This window comes from Mugil cephalus, chromosome 8 (assembly GCF_022458985.1).
Source record: "Mugil cephalus isolate CIBA_MC_2020 chromosome 8, CIBA_Mcephalus_1.1, whole genome shotgun sequence".
Taxonomy (NCBI): Eukaryota; Metazoa; Chordata; class Actinopteri; order Mugiliformes; family Mugilidae; genus Mugil; species Mugil cephalus.
Window position 1 is genome coordinate 24,001,297 of NC_061777.1, and position 26,104 is coordinate 24,027,400.

At 39.9% G+C, this 26,104-nt stretch overlaps 1 protein-coding gene across 3 annotated transcripts in view; it reads right to left on the reverse strand.

Annotated features, from left to right (window-relative positions):
- Nucleotides 1-26,104, reverse strand: part of unc5db (unc-5 netrin receptor Db) — a 181,973-nt gene that overhangs the window by 101,140 nt on the left and 54,729 nt on the right. For 2 of the 3 annotated variants that reach the window (XM_047592658.1, XM_047592657.1), the window contains exon 2: nucleotides 3,668-3,883. In XM_047592658.1, the coding sequence (XP_047448614.1) occupies nucleotides 3,668-3,883 (216 nt within the window). Of the gene's footprint in view, nucleotides 1-3,667; nucleotides 3,884-22,064; nucleotides 22,288-26,104 lie in introns of those variants that run through there. The other variant, XM_047592659.1, reaches the window with a different exon arrangement.

The window sequence follows — 26,104 nt, forward strand, 5'->3', positions numbered from 1 at the left end:
CATTATGGGCCAAGAAATAATTACAGCAACCTAAAGCATCTTTTCACAGTATCATATTGTAAATGTAGAGGACGGTTGTGTTTTCACTTGGTTCTCACTGTAAACGGTACATGTACATGTCTAATAACAGTTAAACACTGTTATAAGAAGGCGGTTTGAAAGAGGACATGACTTTTGATTGCGGACGCAGTGGTACAAACCCGACATCCATCCACTCAATAAAGCCTAAGAAAGACGTTATTGGCCTACAAAATTAAAATGTGATTCAAGTACTTCTTTACTTCTTTATTTGTGTGAGTGACTGTATTTTACATTGTTTTATTTATCCTAGTTGTGTTTTATATGGAATATACAGGTTGCAGGACTCAGACTGCACTGTTTTTGCAAATGTTAGCCAGCGAAAAACTGGTTTAATTAAGCTAACGCTAGTTGCCTGCATTAGCCCATCACCTCCTGGACAGAGGGAATAAGAGCACATTATCTAAAACCCTCCAGGTTAGAAAAATGTTGGAACGAAAGCCCATATGTGCCACGCTAGTATGACATTAGTGAGCGATGGGACACGTCTTACGCTCAAAAGTTGCCTTCTAGAAGCTCTGACAAGTAAATGTAAGTGTAAAATTATAATACTGTATTTTGAAGCTTTTGAAAATTCTATCAGTTTGATCAGATTACCCTAAACAGTGGAGTTAAGGTTGATGATAATGTCTTCAATTCGATGCTGATAATGTTTTCAGTTTATTTTTTACGGGTGATCTCAACAGCAGCTAACATTAAGAGAACAATGTGCTTCCTGAGTCTCCATGACTAATCATCTTACGTAGTATATATTTTTTTTTAATCTGTTGCAAAAATAGAGACTATGTAAATGAGACATTAGTTTAACCTATGTAACCTACGTAATAAACCATATGTTTATTTATGTTTAAGTGATGTTCTCATGGCAACAAACTGGATGCTGAGCATTGAGGGCCAAGTGGTTGTGGGCCCAAACCAGAACATTGTGGCTGGAATGGCAGCATTTTTTGTCGTGCTATTACGTCTTCAATCTGGTTTACCAAGAGGAGGCATCGAGCACACTGGAATTCATCCAAAGGTATGTGCTTGAAGGGGTTGCTAGTGAATTATTTTTGTTCCATTTTTCATTATGAATAACGTGTAATGTTATTTTTATTAAACTCTGCATTTCCATTGTATTACATTGCAAACCACTTTCTGTTTCAGCTTGCATGGACGGCACATCTGCAATTAAAGCAAATTTTTGTTTTTTGTAGTTTTGCATATTAGGAAAAATTATAAGCTTATCTCCACAACTTGATGGGTTTTGCTGTCTCTGCAAACAATTTATTTCATTAAGTGTATTTTTCTCTGATTTTGTGATTTCAGATGCTTCATTGGGATCAACCCAACCTCTGGCCCAAACATGACAAAGTGGATCAGTCCAAGAAGTGGGAAGGTGCATGAGAACAGGAACGTCAGTCTTCATGTCTCTGCACTTCTCAAAAGATTAATGGACTTTGAATGGTTTTGAGAGAGTCCAAAAGAATGGCAATGGCACACTGTATTTCATTAATAAAAGTGGTTCCAAAATTAGTTTTTACATGTTTAACTTTGTTGCTACAAATATGAGTTACACCGAGTGGTTATGCTGCACTAGTCTTGTGCAGTCTGTCTTATGTTTATGACTTCTATGCCTGTGCCTATTGTTTAAAATATGGATATAGATTTTAGTTCATAAAAATGACATGACAGAAGCAACTACTCTGAGTGGACAAGCCCAGCCCCAGTGTTTATTGCTTCAAACTCTCAGCCAAATCCCTTGTATGAGTGGGCATACATAGCAATAAATCTGATTAAGATTAATATATTGCTCTGTTCTGATTTACCCTTTTATATAAATATAAAAGACTAAGCTGAACAACAAATAAAACAATATGGTTATTTGTAAAATGTAAGCACACGTTGTGATGAAATAACCCTTCTTGATGTAAAAGGAGATGAGAAAAATAATAAAGAATAAGGGGGGGGGGGTTTCTTCACCTCGTGTATTATAAGCTTCTTTCTCCTTAGAACATATTTGATATGAGAGGTTTTTCTGTTTGTGTTGTAGGACGAGTGGGATGGGAGATCCAACCAAGGTCATGTCACACATTTTCATGTAGAGTTTAGAAGCACTTTAATCAAAGCACTTTTTATAACTATGCAGGATTTTCCCCTGAAGTTTAACTCTGATTATCTGAACACATGGGTAAACCATCACCATGATGAGAGTTTGATCATAGTGGGATTTTGACTTTTTAAGCTAGTATGTGTGGCAGTGTGACCCATAACATCTAGTCATGGAACTCTAAGCAAGGTGTTTTTGAGATGTTAATTCAAACATGACATTTAATAACTGAGTAATCGAATGTGCAACAAACTTTTTGATATAGCTACTGTCAGGGGGAGGTGTGTGTGTGTGTGTGTGTGTGTGGGGGGGGGGGGGGGGGGGGGGGGGGTCATCATTGCAACACTATTTTAGAGTATGTGATCATAACAGAAATTTGAATATCAGCCCTCTCTATTTCTGTGAGTAACGACTCATGTGAAAATCGCTGAAATTGTGCTGATGTGATGCAGTATATACCCCTCCATCTAGTGCTGCAGGAGCTTAAAATGAGCCCATACTGCACATATTGCTTGACCCGGCTGTGATTACTGAAGCTGCTCCTTTGTTGGCTTTTAGGATTAAACCATCTGGGGCAACACAATATTCTTCTTGATAGTCAGTCTAAGTAGCTGCGGTCAAGGCCTGAAGTTGTCGCCATGCAAGGGAAGTGCTACATTAACAAATCCTCTAACATGTGACGGCAAATGTAACTGCATTTGACTTTCAAATGCAAAGCTTATTTCTTATCTTACTGGTGGTAATGTGCATAAACAGTGAAAATAATACATTTGCTCTGATAATTTCTCAATAAAGCATTTAGCATTAAGTGAACAATTTATCTGCAATATCAACAACAATTACGAATGAAATGGTAAAATCAATGATGAATCTGATCAGTTAGTACTTGGAACATAACATATTGTAACATTCAAGCCGTTAACCATGGACTGGTACATAATCCATTGCTAATTCAGGCACCTAACATGTGTTGGGGGAAAAAATGTATTAGCGTTAGTCAAACATGAAGTTTTTATAGTCAAGGAAAATAAATATATCAATTTTCCTCAATGATGTTGTCAAACACATCTTTTGGAAATTGACATAAATTTAGCAGTTTAGCCAAAATGGCTAAGCTTTTTGATATGTAGCTGACTATTTAACTACATGACAACTTTAATTGACTACATGAACAGAGGTAATTGGACATGTGACTCAAGAGCTGTTTCGTAATGTCTTTTGTGGAATAATCATCATTTATAAATGCATGGGTTTTGTATAACTGTCTGACAATCTTTGAAATAGTCTACACACACTATGTATAATTTGAATCTATCTGACACCACAACCTGGCGTGGGGTTTGTGTACAGCGGCTCCCTGCCCAGCCAGGCAGACTATTTGAAGGCTGAAAGAGTTAACTAACTTTTTGTCCCGCACAACAACCCAAATGGAGACAGGATACAGTGTTTTGCCTTTTAACACTGAGCATTCTAGAAGGAGGTCACAAAGTGTCATCTTACCAGTGTTGAGGTCTTTATATTCGTGGGAGAAGTGCTCATTCTGGTGCACCCATTCCCCGTTACATTTGAAGAAGATCTGCAAGGCAGGTGCGGCCCGACAACGCAGCTTGATGGGATTGCTTTTGACAATGTAGGCATCCTCCGGCTCCTGGATGAAGTGCGGCAGAGTGCCCTGCACCGAGGGCAGAGCGTCAGGCTGAGCATCAGCAGTGGCACCTGCAAAGTAACACAATGGTTACTTCAGATTGCTATGTTTTTTTAAGAAAACATCATTGAAATGAAAAATCAGTGTTCTAGAACAAAACTAAGACAAAGCTGCTTTCAGTTGGAGACACAATTTAGCAGTGAAAAACACATTCAAGTTCATTTTTACAAAACAGCATAACGGTAACAACAACGACTTCTGTGACAGCAAATTTAAAGACGATTGCTCAGTGGGCAGTGTTTTGAATTACCCATCCATGAAAAAGCAAACACACGCAGAAAGGCATGTATATACAGAGTTCAATTCATCCCACATTTGAGCAAAACTGGTCTCCTCAGAGCAATTTCCAGATGAATGAAATCAGAGCGGAACAAGTGGAGAGGAATTAGGGGGCCACTGATTACCCAAATTGTTGCTGTGAAGTCTGAATACATCTTATCTCAGCCACACGGCCGTGATTTCGGGCCACACAAAAACAGCCTTTGTGCTGGCAACAACGTGCCACCACCTTTAACGACAATTCACGGGAGGTTGCCCCCTTTCATTTCCCTTCAGTCTGGAGAATGCATGGCCCAGTTCAGGACTATTGTTTGTCGAGGCAGCTCATCGATCTAAGAGCAGCTTGAGAAACGCAGATCTTAGAAATTGCGAAAGCGTGACATTGTATTTATCTTATTTTATTTTTTTCAGTTTAAAGTTTGGACTCACATGCCTCACACGGTGTCCTGTGCTTGCCTCCTGTGGTTAAATCACAGAGAGATCTGTGGGCCAGGACAATATGGAACAAGATGTTTGTGCTCCTGCCATCCCCGGGATCCTTCTCAGAATTACACCTCAATTCCATCAAGGCAGCTCCAGCTAAGCTATTCAGTGGCGTAAAAGCCCATGAAAGCTATTATGCCCCCACTATCAAATCCAATTCTGTCCCTTGAAATCGAATCGGCCCTTTCCCCATCTCTCTCAATCAATGTTGTCCTTGTTAAATGGGTAAATGAATGGATGCAGGTGTAAAGAGGGGCCACACATAAAACAAACAGCCAGAGAGATAAATGAATGGAAATAATATGCTGACATTATCTACTGTAGGACAGGTAGATGTCTCCATCACACTGATACCAGCACCGGCACTGGCTTTTACTATTCATACCACCATTATACCTTGTTTTCTTTGTGCGCAGCACTCCTTGAAATAATGACAGGACTCCGGCACTGGCAACAAATATGACTGCTGCTGTACAGATGTTTTCTGATAAAATATTCCATTCGGTTGCACGGCAAGTTATGTGATGTATTAAGGTAATAAGCACAGAGAGGTGGTTTATGCTGTAAAAGCAGGGAAATGACTATGGGTGAGAAGTTCCTATGTAACCGAATACATCAATAAAACATAGACAGATCATATCCTCCGCAAATACCAGCCTGTGTCTGATTTGTTAAATCAGTCTGTGTTCTTTTTTACACCAACAAAGGGGTGAAAAAACGTATTAGTGCTTTGTTGGCGGTAATTGTAACACTGATTAACAGTAGTAATGATGATGATGGGTAATGTAGCTACATCAACATGAGTTTTGAAGGGAAGCTGAAATGCAGTGTTTGATACGGAGCACTGGTTAACCCTGTGACAGGGACAGATCACATCCATTTAGAAATCATCAAGATTTCAAATTGTAAAATTGGCTCTTGGCATCATGATTATCCAACTCTAAGGATATCTTTAGTATTACAATAACAATCCAATGACTGATGTCTTCCAACAGCTGGTAGCAAAAGTAATTTAACAACAGATGGGAAACTAGAGTTGAACTTACGGAGAGTTACATGAAGTGGTCGACAGCTTTCACATTGATGTCAGTGTGACTGATATGCTTCCATTTATAATTATACAGCAAATATATATGACATAGTGCGTCCCTACGTCTACGTTTTTTAACTGAAACATCAATTTCTCCTCCCATTATCTACACAACCTCCAGTTAGGTTGAAAAAAGTCTAAAGAGACTGGTTTCTGCTGCTGCCGTTGGGAATTCATGATTGTCCAGATTGAAGCTGTGGCTCTGTGACTATGGCAACCACGCAAACTACAGGGATGGGAACGTTAAAGGAGGTGATTTTTTTAGGCAGGCAACTGAAATATTTGGGTGACATGTGTTGTCACCGACAAGAAGTGAGAGAGAACAGAGATTAATGAAGAGGAATGGTATGGAAGCTTCAAGCCTGCTCATCTACCCTGAAACATTTTATTTTTTATTTTCTAATGAGCAAACCCTGCCTTTTAAGCGCCCTACTTTATTCTAGGTGAAAGCACACGGAGGCATGACCCATCTGCAGAGCAGGGCAGAACAGTATGAAATGTCATACATGTCCTAGCTTGGTAGATTGGTCCATGAGTCATGTGGGCCTGTGGAAATCCATGGAAACTGATTAATAGGTTAAGAAAACAGATGAATAATCTGCTGGCTATTTTAATGGATGGATAAATTAAGCCCATAATTGGTAAAGGATGTGGATTGGCAAACCATGTCCAACTTCATCTTCCTCACATTAGCCTGTCGGTGCTGTTTCTAAACCATGTGGGTTTACACATGTAAAGTAGCTTTATACATGTTGATCATCTCTGACTTTAAGTTACCACATAACATGACCCACAGACAACCTTATACAGTAGGGCTACCACTTTGAATCTATGCTTAATCATTTAAACAGTTCCATATAAAATACATGTTGCATGTTATTTTGTACGTTTTGCCATAATGCACAATTGGAGCATAGCTAAAACTGTCTTTATTAAATATGTATGTGTGAACACAAAATGATTTTAAGTTTTATTGCAAAATCTATAAATGGATGTCAAGTCCATATGACAGGAGTTCATCTTAAACTGCAAGCACAACTGAACTCTTCGCAGTTCATCAGTATTCTCATACTTCTGACTATGGAGTTCGGTCTTAGCGCTTTGAGTAAGAACAAATACAGGAGAAATATAAGAAAACATTCACGCACGAGACCCACATTTTCTTACTTGATCATTTACCTAAGTTAATTCTGTGTTTGAATAGTCAGCAACGTATCTATAAACAATACTAACCTGTATAAAGTGGCACATGAGGTTAGCCATTATGTTAAAAGGCAAACTATTCATGGGGCATACACACACTGTAGGGTACAAATCCAGAAATTTACATGTGGCACAAACATCCAGATGAATCTGGAATGAGAAACATGAAAGAATCAACACCTGCATGACAGGTTGAAAGTAGTCTTGCTGGACCATTTTCAAACGCTGATTAGATTATTTCTTTTTTTCTAACCGTCGGTGGATGACGGGGACAAAACTCTCAGTGGCAGATGGAAAATTACAGCACTCCTGTCAGATTTTTAAATCTCATCCAAACCTGCCTCCATCCATGTTAAGCTTATTTTGCATATCCTTGTCACGCATTGATTAAAAAACAACAACAACAACAACAAAGAAATCAATGTTGCGTCAATTCCCTTATGTTGGAAAATGACAGGAAAAGGATTAATTTCGCTCTCACAGGGAGGACAGTCACTCTCTGTCCGTACACATGACCAGACGTGGAGGGAAGCTATTACAGAAGCTTTTTCCACTCACTGAGGTTCCCTTCCTCCCAACTCTTTGCTGGATAAATGAAACATCATCTGAATCAACTAGAACAACCTGCTTCTGCTAAGGGAACAGTTTGTATGTCAACTTACAGGTAATTATCTTTTCATCTTTAGGCCATTGAGAAGAATGTAAGTACTTTGTTGAACCAGGTGCTTCCCGTGCTTTCAGCATCGACACCTACAGCATCAGCGGCAGAGCTATTTTCAAAAGAGCATCGCTGGGCTCTGTCTGCACAATGCGTTATGACTCCAGCAAACTTTGGAGGCATTCTATTCCAAGGAAGTAAAGTTTCTTCAGCTCTGTGCACATTTATGAGCCCCCCCCCCAAACCTCCTCCCACATGCCGTGCTCATCATACATCATGTTTTTACTGCACACATTACACCATCACAGGCAGTAGATAAGTGTGAGTGTTACAAGTGGTGAGGATAAATAATGGATATTATTAACTCTTATCCAATTTCGACAAAACAATGAACATTAAATCTACTTCTTAATAACCCTGTGAACAGGGAGGATTATCATTAAGGATGGTAATTACAGGCCAAAAAAATAAAAAATAAAATAAAAAAAATTATACTTGTGATCCCTGCTCTTTTCATTATATAACTTTACTGTGTTACTAGCTACTCAGTTCAGTTTGTTAGGATGTTTATAAACCATCGCAATCCCAAAATGAACCAACCAAACAGCCATGACAGTCAGAGACCGAGGATGATTTATACATTTCTTAACATTTTGTATTTTGGAGGATTTCATCCACCTGCTGCATAGCTCTGCCTAGGTAACAGGTGAGCCTACATAGTTATTTTGTTCCATACTAGAGGAAACAATAGAAACACGTGGGTCTTCAAATTGTAAAACTGGGATCTAGCTTAGCGTTTCTCAACTTCATTCAAGTATTTGCTCAATGAACTAAGTCTCCAACAAAATGAATCACATTTCAGAGCTGCAATTAATCAGAACTTCAGAGCGACAGGTTGCCCGTCTATCACCGTGCTGAAGAAAAACAACCTCTGACAAATCTCTACTTTAATAATTTCCTCTGGTCATACTAGATAAATATATTACAAAAATTAAAATCATAAACTTAGTCATGCTCCTATTAATTTCATAAATTCGACAAGGACGTCAAACTATTTCACTGATAATAAAAAAGGTGAGAAAAGTAGAACAAAAATATCTGAAAAAGGTGCTAACTTCTAGATTTGTCACTCATTCAGCAGGTCTCATTGTCATTTATTATCATGTGGTGATGTGTCCATCGACACTAAAACACTGAATATGAGTGTCCTCATCCTTTGTTCCTCCACAAAGGTCCAGAGATCTGAAGAACAGTAACTTAGTGATTATAAACCATATGATTGTATATTTTGTCTACATGCATTACTGTGCATAACACATTATATAACCAAATCATCATTGTTTAATTAATCTGAAAGCCTCGACACTACTCAAAATACTAAAAAAGCATCCTCATTGTAAACTTCACAAAAAAGATTCACATTCATATGTTAATTACAAGTTATTCATAATAACTTTAAACCTTAGAGAATTAATGTATTTAACAAGAAAGCAACAGTAACCACCAGTAACCACTCTGATGGACAGTTTTACTGTTATTAGAAATCTCTCTTTTTTTGTGATTAGCCTGTTAATTACTTATCGTGCATGCCAGGATGAATGAATGCCAGTGCCGACTGCTGATCAAGAAAGCAGCTTTTAGTGCTTTCACACTGAAACTGTTCAACCAAAAAGAAGCTCTGGTTCAACATAATTTAAAAGCACTAACACGTGTAATGGCCGGGGCATGTAATCCTCCAGCACCTTCCTTACCACTAAGCATTCGTACTCTAATCAGCTAACTGCTGCCATGATGTATAAAAATAACCGCTGCTGAGCTTCTCCTTTCACTTTTTCCACATTGCATAACAACTAATGATGACCCTTTTCTCTTTATGTTTAACATTCAGCACATTCAAAGGGAGCGGATAATTGGAACAAGGTGACAATCCACGCTCCATAAAGCTGGAGCCGAGCGTCGGCCGCTCCACCTGTGATGGATGCTCGTAAATATCAGCCTTAATGAAGGAAATGACTGTGGCGCCGATAAGTCACTTATTTCCTCATTATGCTGGTTAATTTTAACAGTGCCTCTAAAATGCTCCCTCACCCTATTTGTTGCCAGTCACAGGTTTCCACCCGACTTAGCGTGACACTCGGTGCAGTGGACCTGCAGCTGATAAATGCCCTGGGTGTCAATCTGCATACGGGGACGCAGACGACATGGCATCAGTGCTGTTGGCTCAGGCTGGCTGACAATGCCTCGGAGCCAGGGGACCGTGTTGAACAGAAAGAGATTCAAATCAACAATCTCTTTGAGACTTGCCAGGGTAATAAGTGCTACATGGACTGTTTGGATATGCAAGGAAGGCTAGAGGCAGAGCAGATTTTAATAATGAGTGTACAGTCATGGAGCTACAGAGGAGTTTGTGAACACTGCCTCATAAAGCATTGCTAAGGAAACGGGCTCTGATTGGCCTACGGTGTTCACCACATTACACGAGGTGTTCGAGCACAAACATATTGACAGTTTTGTATAAGTGATTCCTAGGTCGGCAGGTTAATGGTAGAATTAATAGGTTTACTCAGTCTCCTTCAAGCCTCAGTCAAACCTTCTTTAAAGCAGATACGGTTGAGAATACTCTCTGAATTGCTTTACTGCTAACGAGATAGGAGTTGGAATCTTTGGGAATCTAACAATGGGAGTGATTTCAAATATCACACATAAATATACTCTTCACTCAAACACAGTTGGCTAAAAATCAATACGAGTGAGTATCTGCCACCGTCCTCCATCTAAGATCCAATATCCCAGTTTCTTCTTCTGTTATGACTGGATGCAGGGTGTTAGACCTAGAAAATCCAGTTTTTGGTTATCTTATCGATATATCTATCAAACTGAATACAATGTATAACCATCAACAGGGGTCAAATCCTCCACACACCAGCCATGTTAGTATCCCACAGGGTCCTATCCTTGGGCCCACTTAATTTCCACAGTACATAAAGGACCTCACAGATATATGTCCTGATATATGATCTCAGCATTCAAATGACACAGCACCTCATCTAAATTCACAAATGCTTTAAACACAGCACACCACTGACTCAATGACACCTGTCTTATACTTAACACAGAAAAAATCCAGTCATACTGAACTTCAACCTGACCTTTAAAAAAAAAAAAAAAAAAGTATGTAAAATTCAACCTACACATGTTTAAATAAATCAGGCACTTCTTCTTAGCTGACACAAGCCAAATCATACGTCCATTGCCTCTTTATACAACATATCAAGTATTTGTTAATGTGCACTGACCTCAGCAAATAAACAAAGTATTAAATTCGGGCAGCGTGTACAGCATCGGCTAGAATGTCTGAGTCTTTCTAGACTCCAGCGAGACCTGGTTAGCTTCATACACAGCTATGCTACCTATGAGAGCTCAGCCTTCTAGGCCCACAGTTCCCTACTCCTTACCCAGAAATACATTATCACAAAGGTAATTCTAGAAGCACACATCACATTTATCTGTGAACAAAAAATGGGTTCAATAGATTCTTATTTGGAGCGATTCTTACCTTTTGTGGCATATTGCACAACACAAAAAATGAACATTAACAACTTTTTACACCTCCCCCCAAAGTCCCAGTGCTTCGCTCTGCCGGGCCTTTGACGCTCCGTTCTTCCAGACACATGTGAAGGTAGAGGGAAACGGGCCAGTGGAGTCAAATTCAGAGGCACCGGTAAATGAAAATAGTAATTAAATAAAATTCAATTCTTTAGGTGGTATATAGGTGGTAATTATAGCATTTCAGTATCCGTTTGTTTACAACAAAGTTCAACTGCTGCAATGAAGTCTTACCTCGCCCTGTTACGTTAGTCAATTATTAGCGGTTTCAGCTAACTTTTGACTTGAGTGCCTGTTTTGACAACTAACGGTAGCTAAAGGTGGCTAACTTTAGCCACCCTTTTCAGACATTTAGCTTCAACATCATTTTTTTCCTTTTAACTTTATCTTATATAATCACAAAGTAATAAATACTCAGTCTCTGCCAAAGAGGTGACAGAATTATCAACTAGACGGGAGGCGGTGACAGATGGCAGCTAGGGAAGCAAGTCATTTTATTCGGACTGAATAAAATGATTGGTCAGACTTTAATCAGAAATATATGAGACTTGAATATTGCTGAGCTTCAAAATCAAGTCATACATTTATGAGGAACATTTTAATATTACAAAAGAAAAGTCCGACAATGCCAGAAAATTAAGAATTGCTTTAATTAGTCTATGGTAGCATCAATTAAGCAGAAATACCAATGGAAAAAAGGCTGAACTGACCTTCCAGTCTCTCCTGCACACGAAGCTGATATGTAAATCAGATACGTAAATTAAAGTAACTTAAAACAACTAAGTTTTAACTGTGCTTTTTTTTCTTGCTGCATCTCCTTCCTCTGTCAACTTGAACATCACTAATCAGACAATTAGGCAAAATTAGGCCCTCAGGCCTTATGTTTACCACCCCTGCCTTAAACCCTTTCAATGGAGAAAACAGAATTTAAGAAATAAAAACTAAAAGCGTCCCATTCGCCATTGTGCAGTGTCCCCGAAATAAAACAAATAGCTTTCAATACACACAATACAAATACATATCAGTCAAATAACTGTTGAGTTGACTTAAAAATGTGCCAAAAAACATAGCTGCCATTTTCATGTCTTTCACTGAATGCAGATAAATTCAATCCACCTACAAAGGTGGTAATGTAGATTGACTAAGGCTAGGTCAAAAATACCTCTAATCTGTATCTAAATCTTTGGGAGGCTTTACAGCTTACAGGCAATTCTGTTGACACAAAGTCAATTCTTAGGCTATTTGCAAGTCTTACTGTCAAAAACAGACACACTTTTTCTGAGCATTAGTCTCCTCTTCCTCCCCTCATTTTGTGCCATTATGGAAAAGCCAACACACCATTAACCAAGCTGGCTTGCAAATCCCGGCAGTTAAATTAGCCACTAGTGGCACCCATGCTTTGCTGTCCCTTTCTGTCCAGAACAAACTATGAGAAAACGTTGTGTATTTCATATCCAGAATATACAACTCCCCTGCTTGGTTCTAAACTGATCACATGCCAGCATGATGACATTTACATAGCAAGTGAAAACAAAAAATATAAATGTAACAACGTAATAACTTTGGATTGAGGGTTAAAGAAAAATCAAAAGATAGTCAGAACAGTTTGAAATTTCAATCACTAGAATTTGCTTTCATGGGAATGAAGAACTTCAACATTCAAGCCCTGTAGGCATCAGCGGTATGTTTTATTTCCAGCTGGCCAAATTATACCATGCTAACATGCTAAGCTAAGATGTTAACCATGGTGAGAAATGTCTGCTTAACATCAGATTAATGTTGTCTTCATGATAATGTTAACAGCACTGTGCCTATGTATGGCCAAACAGGGCTGCACACAATTTAAAGGTCAGCCATTTCTAGATGTCTTACTGTACATCAAAATGGACAAGCCCAAGTTAAATATAAGGCAGTGGTGTGTCTCAAAAAAATACAGCCCATTCTTGTTACGAGAATGACAGCCCGCCTCAGCATCAATTCACTGCAAACCCTACTTAAATCGACACAAGAAGAGAAGAGTTCCTGAAAGATCAAGCTGGCAGCACTTGATATTTCTCCATGCCGGGATTTTTGACTGAGTCGGAAATTCCTATTTCACACAGCCGCTCGGCAGCTGTAGTCCTTTAAAACCGCACGCTTTTCCTCTCACATCCGTGGGATCACTGGGGACTTCTCATGGATTTTTTTTTCTGGAGCTGAGATTGGAGGAGGGCAAGGATGAGGAGCGTCAGCAGTGTGAGTATCGGATTTACATGGTGAGACCCTTCTCAGCCTTTCAGCAGGAGCCCTCCTCATTTGAAAGACAGGGGGGCAGGAGATGTCCGGCTAATCCTCGACACTAAAGGAGAAAGAGTGGCTGGGAAAAAAAAAAAATATCCTCAGAGGTCCACAGCATGGACGGAGAGACCGCTGAGTGAACTCCAGTACATGGGTGCTAGAGACACTGACAGGACAGAGGCTGTGGTGAAAACACCCACACTCTCTTTCTCTTAACCATTTGTGATACTTAGAAATAAATAAATAAATCCACTGACATTCACTCTCGTGCTAACCTCAGCATGAACTTCTTGAATTCTAGAAATTTGAACAGCCAGTCATTTTGCTCTGTACGCTGTGTTTATTTCACAAAGCTGCCAGTCTTTTCCACAAACATTTTGGAATACGTGTTAGGAGTGACAGGTTTTATTTGGTTCTCTGAAAGCATATTTATCATTTCATGATGCCGTGAGACGCAACACTGCAAGGAGCCTAAATTGGACACGCCAGACTTTCTGAAGACTTGAATCATAGATAAGGGTTAGGGCTGAACGATATTTATCACAAAACCGTGTCACTTTTAAGCTGCCTCCAGTCTCTCCAATGTTAGAATTTACAGCATGCTCTGTCTTCTTTTTGGAGCAGACATGGTACCTTTGGACTTTTGAGTCCTTTTGTGTCTTGGTGGACGGGGTCCCTCTGAGGGTTTCGGGTGCTGCAAGCCAAGAAGCATAACAATATATAAAGTGATGAGAGAAATTGTCCATGTCCACTTAAATGTCAATAGTACTTTATATAGGGAAGACCAAAAGTTTTCAGAAGTAAAAGTTGCTCCTAAAGGGAGGTGAGCACATTGCTTGGCAGCTCTGACTATATACTACAAGAATATCCATCTTTTATCCAATTGATATCCAATCAGTATCCATCTTAGGCGATCTTGGATTTTATTGGTGCAAGAGTAAGAGTACCTAACAACTTTACAATAAAAATCGGCCTGATGAAAGCCGCACAACCTAAATGGAATTTATTAGTATATGGCCGAGTATGGTGGCCCAGAGAGCCCAATACAGCTTAAGGAAACATGTGCAAATAAGCAAAACACGAGCAAATTGAGAAAAAGGTGTTCATCAGTACAGAAACGCAATGCCAGTACTCACAATAGCAACAAATACAGATAGAGGTAGCACAAACAACAACAGAGATGTTTCCAAAACGTAATTCACTACTTGTCAGTGTTGGAAATCAGCTGATAACTTTGTCCTTCATAAATTGTGTCATCCTGATCGTATAATTCTTTACAATCATTTTGCTTATTATTAGCTTCCCATTCAAATAACCTTATCTGTCAGATTGGCAGCAGTGATAATGTAAACTGTATTCAGGGCTCAGGGCTTTTCATGACTTTTCTGATTGATTATCGGGGTTTAGGTTGTATTTGCAGCACATATGTTGGACAAAGACGTTTTCTTGATATGTTTATATTTTTTCTATTTGCATGATTTTTTTCTTGAGCTGCAGCAAGTTAAGCTCTCTCTGCAACCGTAGACAAGCCCTAATTCCTGCTTAATTCATCCTTAAACAGAAAACCATCATCAACATGTCCTTTGCAGTTTTATACATTGGTCTACTGTTATTTATCATTAAAAACACCAAAATTATCGACCAACAGCAGCAACTGCATAAGGAGCACACAACTCTCTCTCTCTCTGTATATATGCACATATATGAGAGACAACAGCAACTCAAATAACCACTTGTTACCACCAAGGAATTCAGAATACCATTTCTGAACGCACAACACGTTGAACCTTGAAGAAGATGGGCTACAGCAGCAGAAGACCACACCAGGTGCCAGGTCAGCTAAGAACAGGAAACTGAGACTGCAGTTCACACAGGCTCATCAGAATTGGACAATAGAAGACTGAAAAAATGTTGCCTGGTTTGACGAGTCTCGATTTCAGTTGCAACATTCGGACGGTAGGGTCAGAATTCGCCATAGTGAAAGCATGGATCCATCCTGCCTTGTATCAACAGCTCAGGCTGGTGGTGGTGGTGTGATGGTGTGGGGGATATTTTCTTGGCACAACTGAGTATTGTCGCCGACCATGTTGATCCCTTATTGAGCACAGCCTGCCCATCTTCTGACAGCTACTTTCTTGGACATGACAATGACTTCTCTTCAATTCAATAGAGCACCTTTGAGATGTGGTGGAACGGGAGATTCGCATGATAGACGTGCAGCCGACAAATCTGCAGCAACTGTGTGATGCCATCATGTCAATATGGACCAAAATCTCTGAGGAATGTTTCCAGCACCTTGTTGAAAGTATGACACCAAGAATTGAGGCAGTTCTGAAGGCAAAAGGAGGTCCAACCTTTTACTGGCAAGTTGTACCTAATGAAGTGGCCGATGAGTGTATAGTATCTATTTATTTATTTATTTTCCATGTGCTAGCTTGTCTGTCGAGGCCTGGGAGGTGTGGGGGTGTGGGGAGGGGACTCAGTGATGACTCAATGCGTTTATCCTCACGGTATGAAAGAGAAGCTGGCCACATTGTTTACAGATACACATTTTCTAGCGTGACATTGTCAAGCAACATTCCCTCTCCAGCAGCCCCCATCCCACCTATATGCTTCTCACTAAAGCCTCTTACACGGCCTGTAATCAATTTTAAAAGGTTGAATGGTATGAAAAGCAATTACACAGCACATGTGTCCACTGTCAGGCAGCTGGCGAGGCTGCAGTTTGAGAGGTGGGCTCCCCAGTGATTACAGTGCATAGATCTGGAGCAGTGTCAGTTATAGGTTGTTTCTGTTAGATCCTCCAGTTTCACCAGAGGCCCAAGCAGCCTTACAGGTCCGATTGACTGAGACAGCCTCTGACAGTTATTGACAAGCTGCTGCACTTCCCAGAAAGGGCAACAGAGTGTGAGGGGGAAGAGACTGGGAAGCAAATCCCCATGTCAGGCTTTCTCACAGATCCTGTTTCTACTTAGACTTAAAGTAAGATGTTTGCTTTTATATTATTTGAAAGATTTTTTATGAGCTGATTGGTCCCTATCAGCTGTCTAATACATATCAAATATCAACATGTCATGACAACGTCCAGTGATCCTCTTTTTACAGTGGCCATCTTTTCCCCTGTCCAAAATGATAAATACTTGTTGTGCTGTGTTGCGTGATACTACTTAATGTGCTCAGTTTAAAAAGTTCAAGCTTCTTTTCTGAGAAAAGTCCTCTGCTGTTGAGAAAGATAGATTTCTAATTTACACTTAAGACAGTTTGTCAGAACTGACCTTTTCACATAATATTTAGAGAAATATAACAAAAGAATATGCTTTGCAATCTTAAAATCTTGACCACATATAACCAAATAGAAGGCCAAACATAGCCTTGTTTCCAGTTCGAACTGCCTAACGTACTAATTGTTCAGAGACTTCTGCTGGACGGAAGATGAACAACAGAGTTGTCATACACATGAGTGCCATCCCAAAAAAAGCATGGACCTTGAAGGCATCACTATGTCCAAACTGCATGAGCCCAGTCTTATCATTTAAGTCAATCATTTAAGTGTACAAAGTATGTTGCCAGTCATGCCTTGATTCCTGCAAAGCCCTCTAGCAGTTGGTTGGCAGAGTAATCATTAGTTTGTTTCAATGGCACATAGATATGACAGTCTTCAGCATAAAAATGCAATACTATGCTTAACTTCAAGAGATAAAGTCACCCAGCAGCTTTATTTTAACTTATAACTCTAGCATGTTGAGAGCAAAGGACCATGCCAGGCCACATTAGACTTACAAAGTCCACAGGAGGTAGGAGGTTGGGGTGGATGTTGTGGTCAACAAATTGTTTGTTTCCCATTTCCAAAATATTAATTACATGGTAATTATTCTATGCTGAGGACAGCTCCTAACCCTCATGTACAATCTCAATGCAAGTCAGAGTCATCTGACAATTTAAGTCCAGACAATTTTTTGACTGAAAAGAGTTGTTTCTTCAAAGATGTTACTTATCGTGTGCAGCTTTCATTTTCACCACACTATTCAAGAATCCATAATGAAATTTTGCAGAGAGCATTTTTAAGCATTTTGTAAGTCATTTTCTGAATGATTGTGTAACAGGCAGTTTTAGAGTCTGCCACTATATACGTGCCTTTAGGGATGTTTACTCCCAATCAGCATTTAAAATGATGATATGATGGCTGAACAGTTGAAGGTCAACGTTATCTACGTGACATTGTTGGATATTTAATGTGTTGGTTTTTGTTCAGCAGCGTAAGAAAAATATTTTATTGTAGCACATGGCAGTTAACAATTGCATACAGCCAAATAAGCTAGAAGATTTGACCCACACAGCATATTGTGGTACACACAACCAACCAGCTTAAGCTCCACTCAAACCTGGAGTCTCTGCATATTCTACCCCTGTCAGATCTTACTTGAGCTCGGCATATTTTCCGTGTCAACACGCAGATAGATGAAAACCTGCGAAATCATGGCAGATCACCACCAGACAATGAGAGAAATGTGTCCATTAACATGTTTTCAGGTGTTGTCTCAGGTCTTGGAGCCATTTCAATTATCCTCCGCATTCAGGCTCCACCGCTCTGGGGAGCTGGGGGAAAATTCTGTTGGCATCAGCAGCTCAGTTAGGTGTTGATTAACACATAAACTGAGAAGCAGAATTCATGTCTGCACCAGAAGAATGTAAAAGACAGAGTGTTAAATGCTGAATAAGGAAAAATGACATCATGAAATCATTATAGTAGCAGCAGTGGAAACAACACCAGTGTCCCCTAAAAATGAAACTATGATGTGTCGTTTGGGATAAGACCATTATCAAATACTTACGCATTTATTTTTCTAAAATTAAATAGGCTCCGTTGATGTATTATTGAATATTTCTTTTGACAGATTATTGGGCTAATAACAGGCTGAGTAAATTAATTTATCTAGTTCTGTTACTTCCAGTACAACAACATTTCACAATGTTTTACCACAGTAAAAAAAAGATCTGGTCACGTTCACGACTCCATTTCTGCAGGCCTCCAGCCCTCTCACCTGCCTTATTAGCATTACAGTACTGAAAAATGGCTTGTTAGCATGGTTAGCATTCAAAATTGATACTGATGGTTCCACCAGCGAGCTGCGGGCTCATCAGCATTACATTTGTATCTCATGCATAAACATGTGGCGTCAGCCGTCCTAATCCTTACGATACTGCTGAATCAATCTGCCCTTTATTAGACTTCAAGCCACTGTAGAAATGTTGTTGCCAGAAAAGTGATGACGCTCATTTACATATTACCACTGAATCTATCACCCCCATGGATTGTCTCGTGGCGGCGCTAACCTTGTCTTTGTGTATCACAGGATCATCAGATTAACAGTTAATCCCAAGGCATAAAATGGGAACAGACAGGCGCAGATAGACGTGCCTTCAGGTTGTTTGATTCGTCACGAGCCTCATGCTCAAAAGCACTTGTTTATTATGTAATTTTATGAAAGAAATTCGTTTTACGCTCTAATGTCCTCTGATGCGCCAGGATGTTTGAAGAGCATTTTGGAGCTAAATTAATTTGGTTCTTGTAATACGAGATGATAAGAAAAAACTTGAAGGTAAATTTCCTGCTTCATCTGGGAACCAGTGCTTTGTCAAAATGTTTTCAATCCAGGGCACAGAGTCAATAGAACACAAAAAAACAGAAACATATCACAGCTCTGAGATAAAACAATGACGAGCGCTGTGTGACTGATTGAATTTGAGTGTTGTAGTAAAGCTTTTAATACCATGGACCGTAGCTTTTCAGTGATGGTCCAAAGTTTCTGACCACATGCATGAGTAGATACGATGAATCTACAGTTATAGTACTTTCACTTCTTGCTCATCTTTGGTATTTCTTATCTTCAGCACAGTCTCCACAAAGTGGAAGGCTGAATTAGACCAAGATGACCAACTGATTTAGTCACATTATTTAGTATTAATAAAATGTATAACAAGTATTGCCATAGGAATGCCTGGTCACTATTTACTTTTTCTTAGATAAGATACACCTGTCATTTTCCTCCCAATTAATAACTGGAAAAATCCCTGCAAAACATTTTGTTGACTGCTGAATGGCAGAGAAACAGACATTACTCTGACTGATGATCAGAAGAAGAGAAATCAAAGTGACAAAACCTTTGTGCCTTCATCTCATCATAATAATCCCATGCATATTTTCGCAATAATGTTTTTTTTTTATCATCTGCTGGTACGAAGATGTGTCAGCTGGGCTGAGGTCTTTGGGGTGTGTTCAAGTGCAACCTATTCATCTAAGTGTAGCGAGATGATGTCAGCTTTCTTTGCTAGTTGCTCTTCAATGTCAGTTTGGTTTTACAGTTCTTAACTTATTTTATTTTAAATAAAGGCAATTTTAAGTCACAGTCCACAATAGGTGGATTTACTATGAACTGTCTGTGGCAACAACAGCTTGACTCATGTGAAGTAACCACAAGAAATGCAGTATGTTTGTCAGTGAACTACAGCTATTCATTAAAATGATGTCACAAAAAAGACAATGGACAACCTTTTCTGACAGTGTATCAGTCAGAAATACTGCATAGAGTAATAAAACACATGGGAGCTGTCATGGTGAGCTGTTACATGAGGCACATACTAAAATACTAACTTTGCTAATAAACTAATAAGTTTAGTTTGCTGTAGCAGCAGTAAAACTGAAATGGTTGTGTTCACATGTAGAAGCACTCCGTACAGTTTTCGTGAATAGGGAAATCAGCTACAGAGACAAAATAAAATATTCTTGTGTGTGACAATGTCCCTCTAAACTGAGATAGTTCCACCTCAGTTTGATAATGCAACAAGGTCTGCAGCCAATCCACAAAGGAATGTGTCCGTCCAACTGAATGGCTCTGATCACCTCTTCAGCTACGGCAAACGCTTTAAGCGCTACCTGCGCTGTCTCCTGGCACATTTCAATTGAAAGGCCAGAAACTAATTACCAACTGTGAGTGCCCGACAAAGCTCCAATTCCAACTCATTCCCCCTGTCAAACAGAGAGTGGAGGCGGATGCCGGAACTTGTCAAACTCAGGCTCACTCTGCATAATCCTCCATCCCCGGCTCAACCCCCTCCCTCAACCGCTCTTTAAACTCCAACTGTCCAGCTGACGGCTGTCTCCTGATGTGAGAAAGGTGCACAGCGGCTCAGCGGTCTTGAGGTAAATTGAATCTCAAAAGACGAGCGCCATACGGCCGGGGCTGATTTATTTACAAGCTGGTGGATGGGGGCCACGGAGGGCCCACAGTGGGATTCAGTGGAAATGGCCTCTAAACCCGAGCTGAGGCGGCTCTGATAAATCTTATTTAACACTGTGCCTGAGACTCAAGGTGCTTCCACACAGCTGTGCTCTCACAATCACAGATACAGAAAGAGCGCAGATAGATTCTGTGCATTAATGCAACCCTCGGGCTCTCCTGAGATTTTATTTCTAGCTTCCGCTGAGGCCCATCGGTAATTTGAACACACTGTTTTGTAGTCAACACAACATTTTGTCTTTCGGGATCACTGGGTTCGAGCATGTCAACATTCAACGTATGGAAAGAGGACGATCACATGTCTGTCACTAATGTCACTAATGGACATTTGATGCGATTTAAGACATTTGAATTGGAAAAAAATATATACTTTTTTGGCTTTTAGGGTACAGTTCTTAACACTAAAAACTTAAGGGAAATGACGGTAGTTGCAGTCACAGGTTCATTTGTAGAATCTGGAAAGATAAATAGATGCCTCTGAGTTGTACCCTATTTCCTCTAATAATGTCGAGCCTTTACTTACAGTGAACTGAAAGAAAGAAAGCAAAGAAATTGTTTCTTGGCATTTATTTCTGAGGATGTCCTGTGGTGTCTGGCAACAAGAAAGTTATTAGTGGGGCCAGTGTTGCCAGATGGGAAATGAAGAAAAACGGTTGTTTTTAAAACTATTATGTGTACTACACATGAAAAACTAAATCACACACTAGGACAGTGCATTTAATACCAAAGCTATTCTATGTATGTGGAACTGCATTAAGCTAAGGAATAAGCACTGATGCTTGGCCATTTGCATGAAACAAATGCTTTATTCACTGTCAGTCAAATGGCAAACTCTTTATATCCCCAAAACGATTGTATAAATACTATAATTGTAAACCTAGCAAAACTGGTGGCGGCCTTTGGGTCCTGGGTTGACTACTTACTATACAGAATAAAGCTTTGAATAGTCACACCCTTAACTATGAAGAGTTGGCTTGGAGATGACGGCATCACTTTTAAATTACAACCTCACAGAGTTGCCTAGCACTGGTTTAATCACTTTGTCTTGTTTAATGAGGAACACACGTGTTACTGCCTTCTTGCCCCTTCACTGTCAGGTGTGTCAGGGGAAACCTTTGCACTCGTGCTAACCCACCAAGCAAATGACACAACAATTGATCAAAGTTTCTATAATCAGCATATGGATTGTACTAACGTGCTATTTCTCACTTTCTACTGGAAAGCACAACAAGACACACACACACACATATATACATCGGGACACTACTGCAACTACTGTCAGTTACACAGATATTTACCTAAAGCAGGGGTCGGCAACCCGCGGCTCCGGTGCCGCATGCGGCTCTTTCTGTCCTCTGCTACGGCTCTCCGTGGCGAGCGGTGCGGGGCAAGAACGCGAATTAAAGTCGTTCATTTTTTCACGCTTAGTGCCTCAAAAAGGCAGTAACTGTTCTTTCAGTAGTAAACAAGCGAGAGTTCTCAAGCAACTGAATGCCACACTACTCACACTCATGGTTGTAACCATAGACATTAAAACGGTATCCATGTCTATGGTTCTAACATCCAACAAAAACACTGAACTCCCACAGTGCATTGCAGCACATATAGTCTACTCCTGGTTGTCGAGTATTTCATTCAAATGTATTTTATTTTACTTCGTTAGCTTTTTAAATATAATTCTAAATTTGAATTTATGGTGATCTCGTAACATTAAAATAAAATGTGTTTAATTTTTTTGTCGTTCAAAATATACGTCACAACTGCCGATGTGCGACACCTTCCGGCAAGTCCAGCCCGCTTTTCGACCGCAGATAAGTCAACCATGGATAAATCCCTGTTATGTATGCATAAATAAGATGTCGTTTTTTCCGTAGCAGTTCTGTCATTTCATAAATGCAACACACTATTGTTTGTATACATTGCTTATATGTTAAAAAAAAAAAAAAAACGCTATATGCAGTGTTATCTTCATTTTAGATGTCAAATGGGTTTTGTGGCTCCCAGTGTTTTCTTTACTGTGGGAAACGGGTCCAAATGGCTCTTTGAGTGTTAAAGGTTGCCGATCCCTGGCCTAAAGTTTGCAAACGGCAGGTAAAATGTCATATAGAAGAATTTAATTGACCCATTGCACTTGACATCACATTCCACTTGCACAAAATATGAACACCAAACTGAGGACAAGCAGACTTGTTATATTTCAGGACATTTTGAGGTTGTAGCTAGTTTTTATTTACTGTTATGGAGGTAAGATGGTGATTTCCTGCTGTGCCGTGCACCAACAAGGCTGCAAAGCTAATTCGCCTTTTACAGGACTCCTTGTGTTGCAGACAGAAGATGCGGATGGGTAGCTGCTATCAATCGTACAGACTCGCAGCCCTCAAAATACAATCCAATCTGCAGCAAGCATTTTTTACAAGGTAAGTGTCATGTTAAAAGTTATATAACCTTAGCTATGTTAGAGTCAGTCAAAACAAACATAACAATGTTAGCTCCTAACGTTAGTTAGTAGCTAGCCCTTCTCAGGACTCTGATTGTGTTAGCTGGGGGTCCCAGAACATTGGTTTTATTCTAGGAGCGCCAGCTAATATGAGAAGTGCTAGCTACTAGCAAACAACTGTTACTTAGCCCCTCTAAGGATTAGTTAACGTTGAGTTATGCATTCGTTTATGACACAGTGGTACAGATCGTGAGGACCGAACTGGATGATTTAGTCAGGTCCATGAACACGTCTGCTGGAATAAAGTATGGGCCAGTAGCCTAACACTGCTATCGCTATCTTCTCCAAATATAGGTCTTGGTGCCGTCCTACAAGGTGACTCACTTCACATGACAGCTCCACAACGTTATTCTGACTAATGATAGCTATCGCTTAAATTTAAAACAGCATAGCTTCTCATCCGTCACAATATTTTGTTTTTGTTGTTCGCCTTAAATTTCCTGGTCTATGTATCACTTTGGGCCTTCCACCATGGGGCCGCCTCCCTCATCATGTGATGATTGTGACGTGCATGCAAAGGGTCAGTAGAAGTAAAATACCCTAAATTTTGTTGAAGGGCTTCATAGATTTTATGGGCTTATGAATCTTGTGTATCATTTCCAAGATGATTCTTCCAAAATCCATTCAGTGCACATACTTAAATTAGACTATTAGCTGTGGAAATAATCCTAAGAAATCACAGTGATAATGGTTCGGAAGGATTCTTCAGTAGATCATAGTGGATGTCTCATGCAAGCCGAGAAAAGCACTAGCAACGTACAGTTGGACTAGAAATGGAAAATGTTACCCAAGAAGTAGCCAAGAGGAAAGGAAAATCTTAATTTGCTCCAAAAGCCAATATGCCAATCTCACTGCAGCGAAGCATTTCGTCTTTCAGCCGTCAGCTCCATCCTATTGATTTATGAATATATCATTTTGTAATTGATTGGGCTGGCTTGCAGTAGGCCCTTGTTAATATTTCACTTGACCTCTCACCAAATTGGAGTTTATCATCTCTGACAGATGACTTCGCTTGTGCGAAGGAATGCGAGACGTGAAATGAAAGCCGTTGCTCCCTTCTCCTATTTCATTAAAAATGCAACACACAACCTGCTGGAGGTGAGGCGTAATGAGCGGAAGCAGGCACCTGGGCCCTCGGCGGGTCCAGTTGGTACAGACTCCGATGCTGCTTTGGCTGCTTTTCCATGCTTCGTCACCAGGGGTTAGCGCACATCTTTCCTGCGGAATGTAATTTTAAACCGACAGCTTTGCATACAGATTAATCAGATTTCATTGACCTTTATGTGAACAATAACTATGTGTGTGTGTGTAATGTACTCCACATGTAGTCGATATATATATAATACGTAGTGAACCCCAAAACGTGTAAATGATATTTTATCATTATATGTAGAGGGAATCATCATGTAATATATAAGCCATGTGCTGCCATATCCATTAAAATTGTGGATAATTCAATCTGCTTACTATCCATTATGAGCAGCATCACATTGTAATTTTGTAAAATGAGATTGTATCATAAGGAGGCTGGAGAAGGAAGGGGAACTGATAGGGCTGCGGTGAAGTGCTCCCCCCAGCAGGACGGGATGGTTACAAGCGGCTAGATATTATCTCCTCTGACACCCATTGTGTTGGCGGCTCCCTCTGCAGAGGCACGAGCCTGGAAGCATTGTTGGAATTGATTTAGTGAACGGGGCCCAATCTTTGGACACTTTGCTGCTATTGACTGCCGCTTCAAATCAGAATTTCGAACACAACTCAGTCGGGGATTTAATTAAAACTCAAAAGAGGGAATGACTGACACTGCGGACAGGGTAGTTGTGAGAAATCAATTGTGAAATGCAAATGAGTTACAAATCCCCTCTTATTTATCTTTTTTCTCCTTTCTCCACAGCTCTGCGCTGCATTCTTAACTGGGGGCACAGCTCTATCTTTATTCAGCAGTTAAGAAGATAAGCAAATGTTTTTTAAGCTCATTACTAAAATGTGCGCAATTAAGATTGGATTGTGACCCCATTTTCATGTCATTCAAAAAAGCCTGCCAAAGATGCCTTCACTGCCAATATGAAAACAAGAACTTCAAGGAAAAACCCACTCTAAAAAGCCCTGCATCAAATAAAAAAAGCTGTGCTGTTTTTTTTTTCCTTATTTTTTTGCCAAATGTAAATGAGATGTCGAGATATTTCCAGCACAGCTCCAGCGCAGTTTGACAGCAAATCATAATTCAGCTACTGAAACATCAACAGCAAACGGTCAGGTTTTGATCACAGTCCCTCACAATGAAAGCAGCAGCTTCTATCCAGAGATGGCATTTGCAAAGTGATACAAAAAAAAAAAAAAAAAGAAAAGCAGGGAGAAATCTCAACTCTTTCCACTACTTTCTCAACGTCAGAAACCACTAACTGAATACGAAGTCTACGAGGTAGGCTGAGGAAAAGTGAGCGCAGCAAAAAAGCAGATATTATTGTCGCCTGGCAACGCTGGCCCACGGTTTTTATTTTTCAGTTTTTTTTTTTGCTTTGCTTATTGAAATCTGGCAAGGCCGAATAGGCGTGTTGCTTGGGAGAGGCATAACTTCAACTCTGTACAGAAAGCAGAAAGGTGACTGACAGTTCCTTTCCTCACTCAGGCATCAGTAGCTACATCTCATCGATAGCAACACGTCCAACTGGACATTCTGCGAGAACTTGGTAGAAACCAAATCAGAACTCAATGGTCAGGTTGTGTATTCATTAAAACACAACTCCAAGTTATTGGAATGTTGTTCTGAGTCGATTGTGAATAGCCAGCCGTTAGCTAGCATGTTCACTGTATCAACTTCATACAACTTTTAAGCAGGAG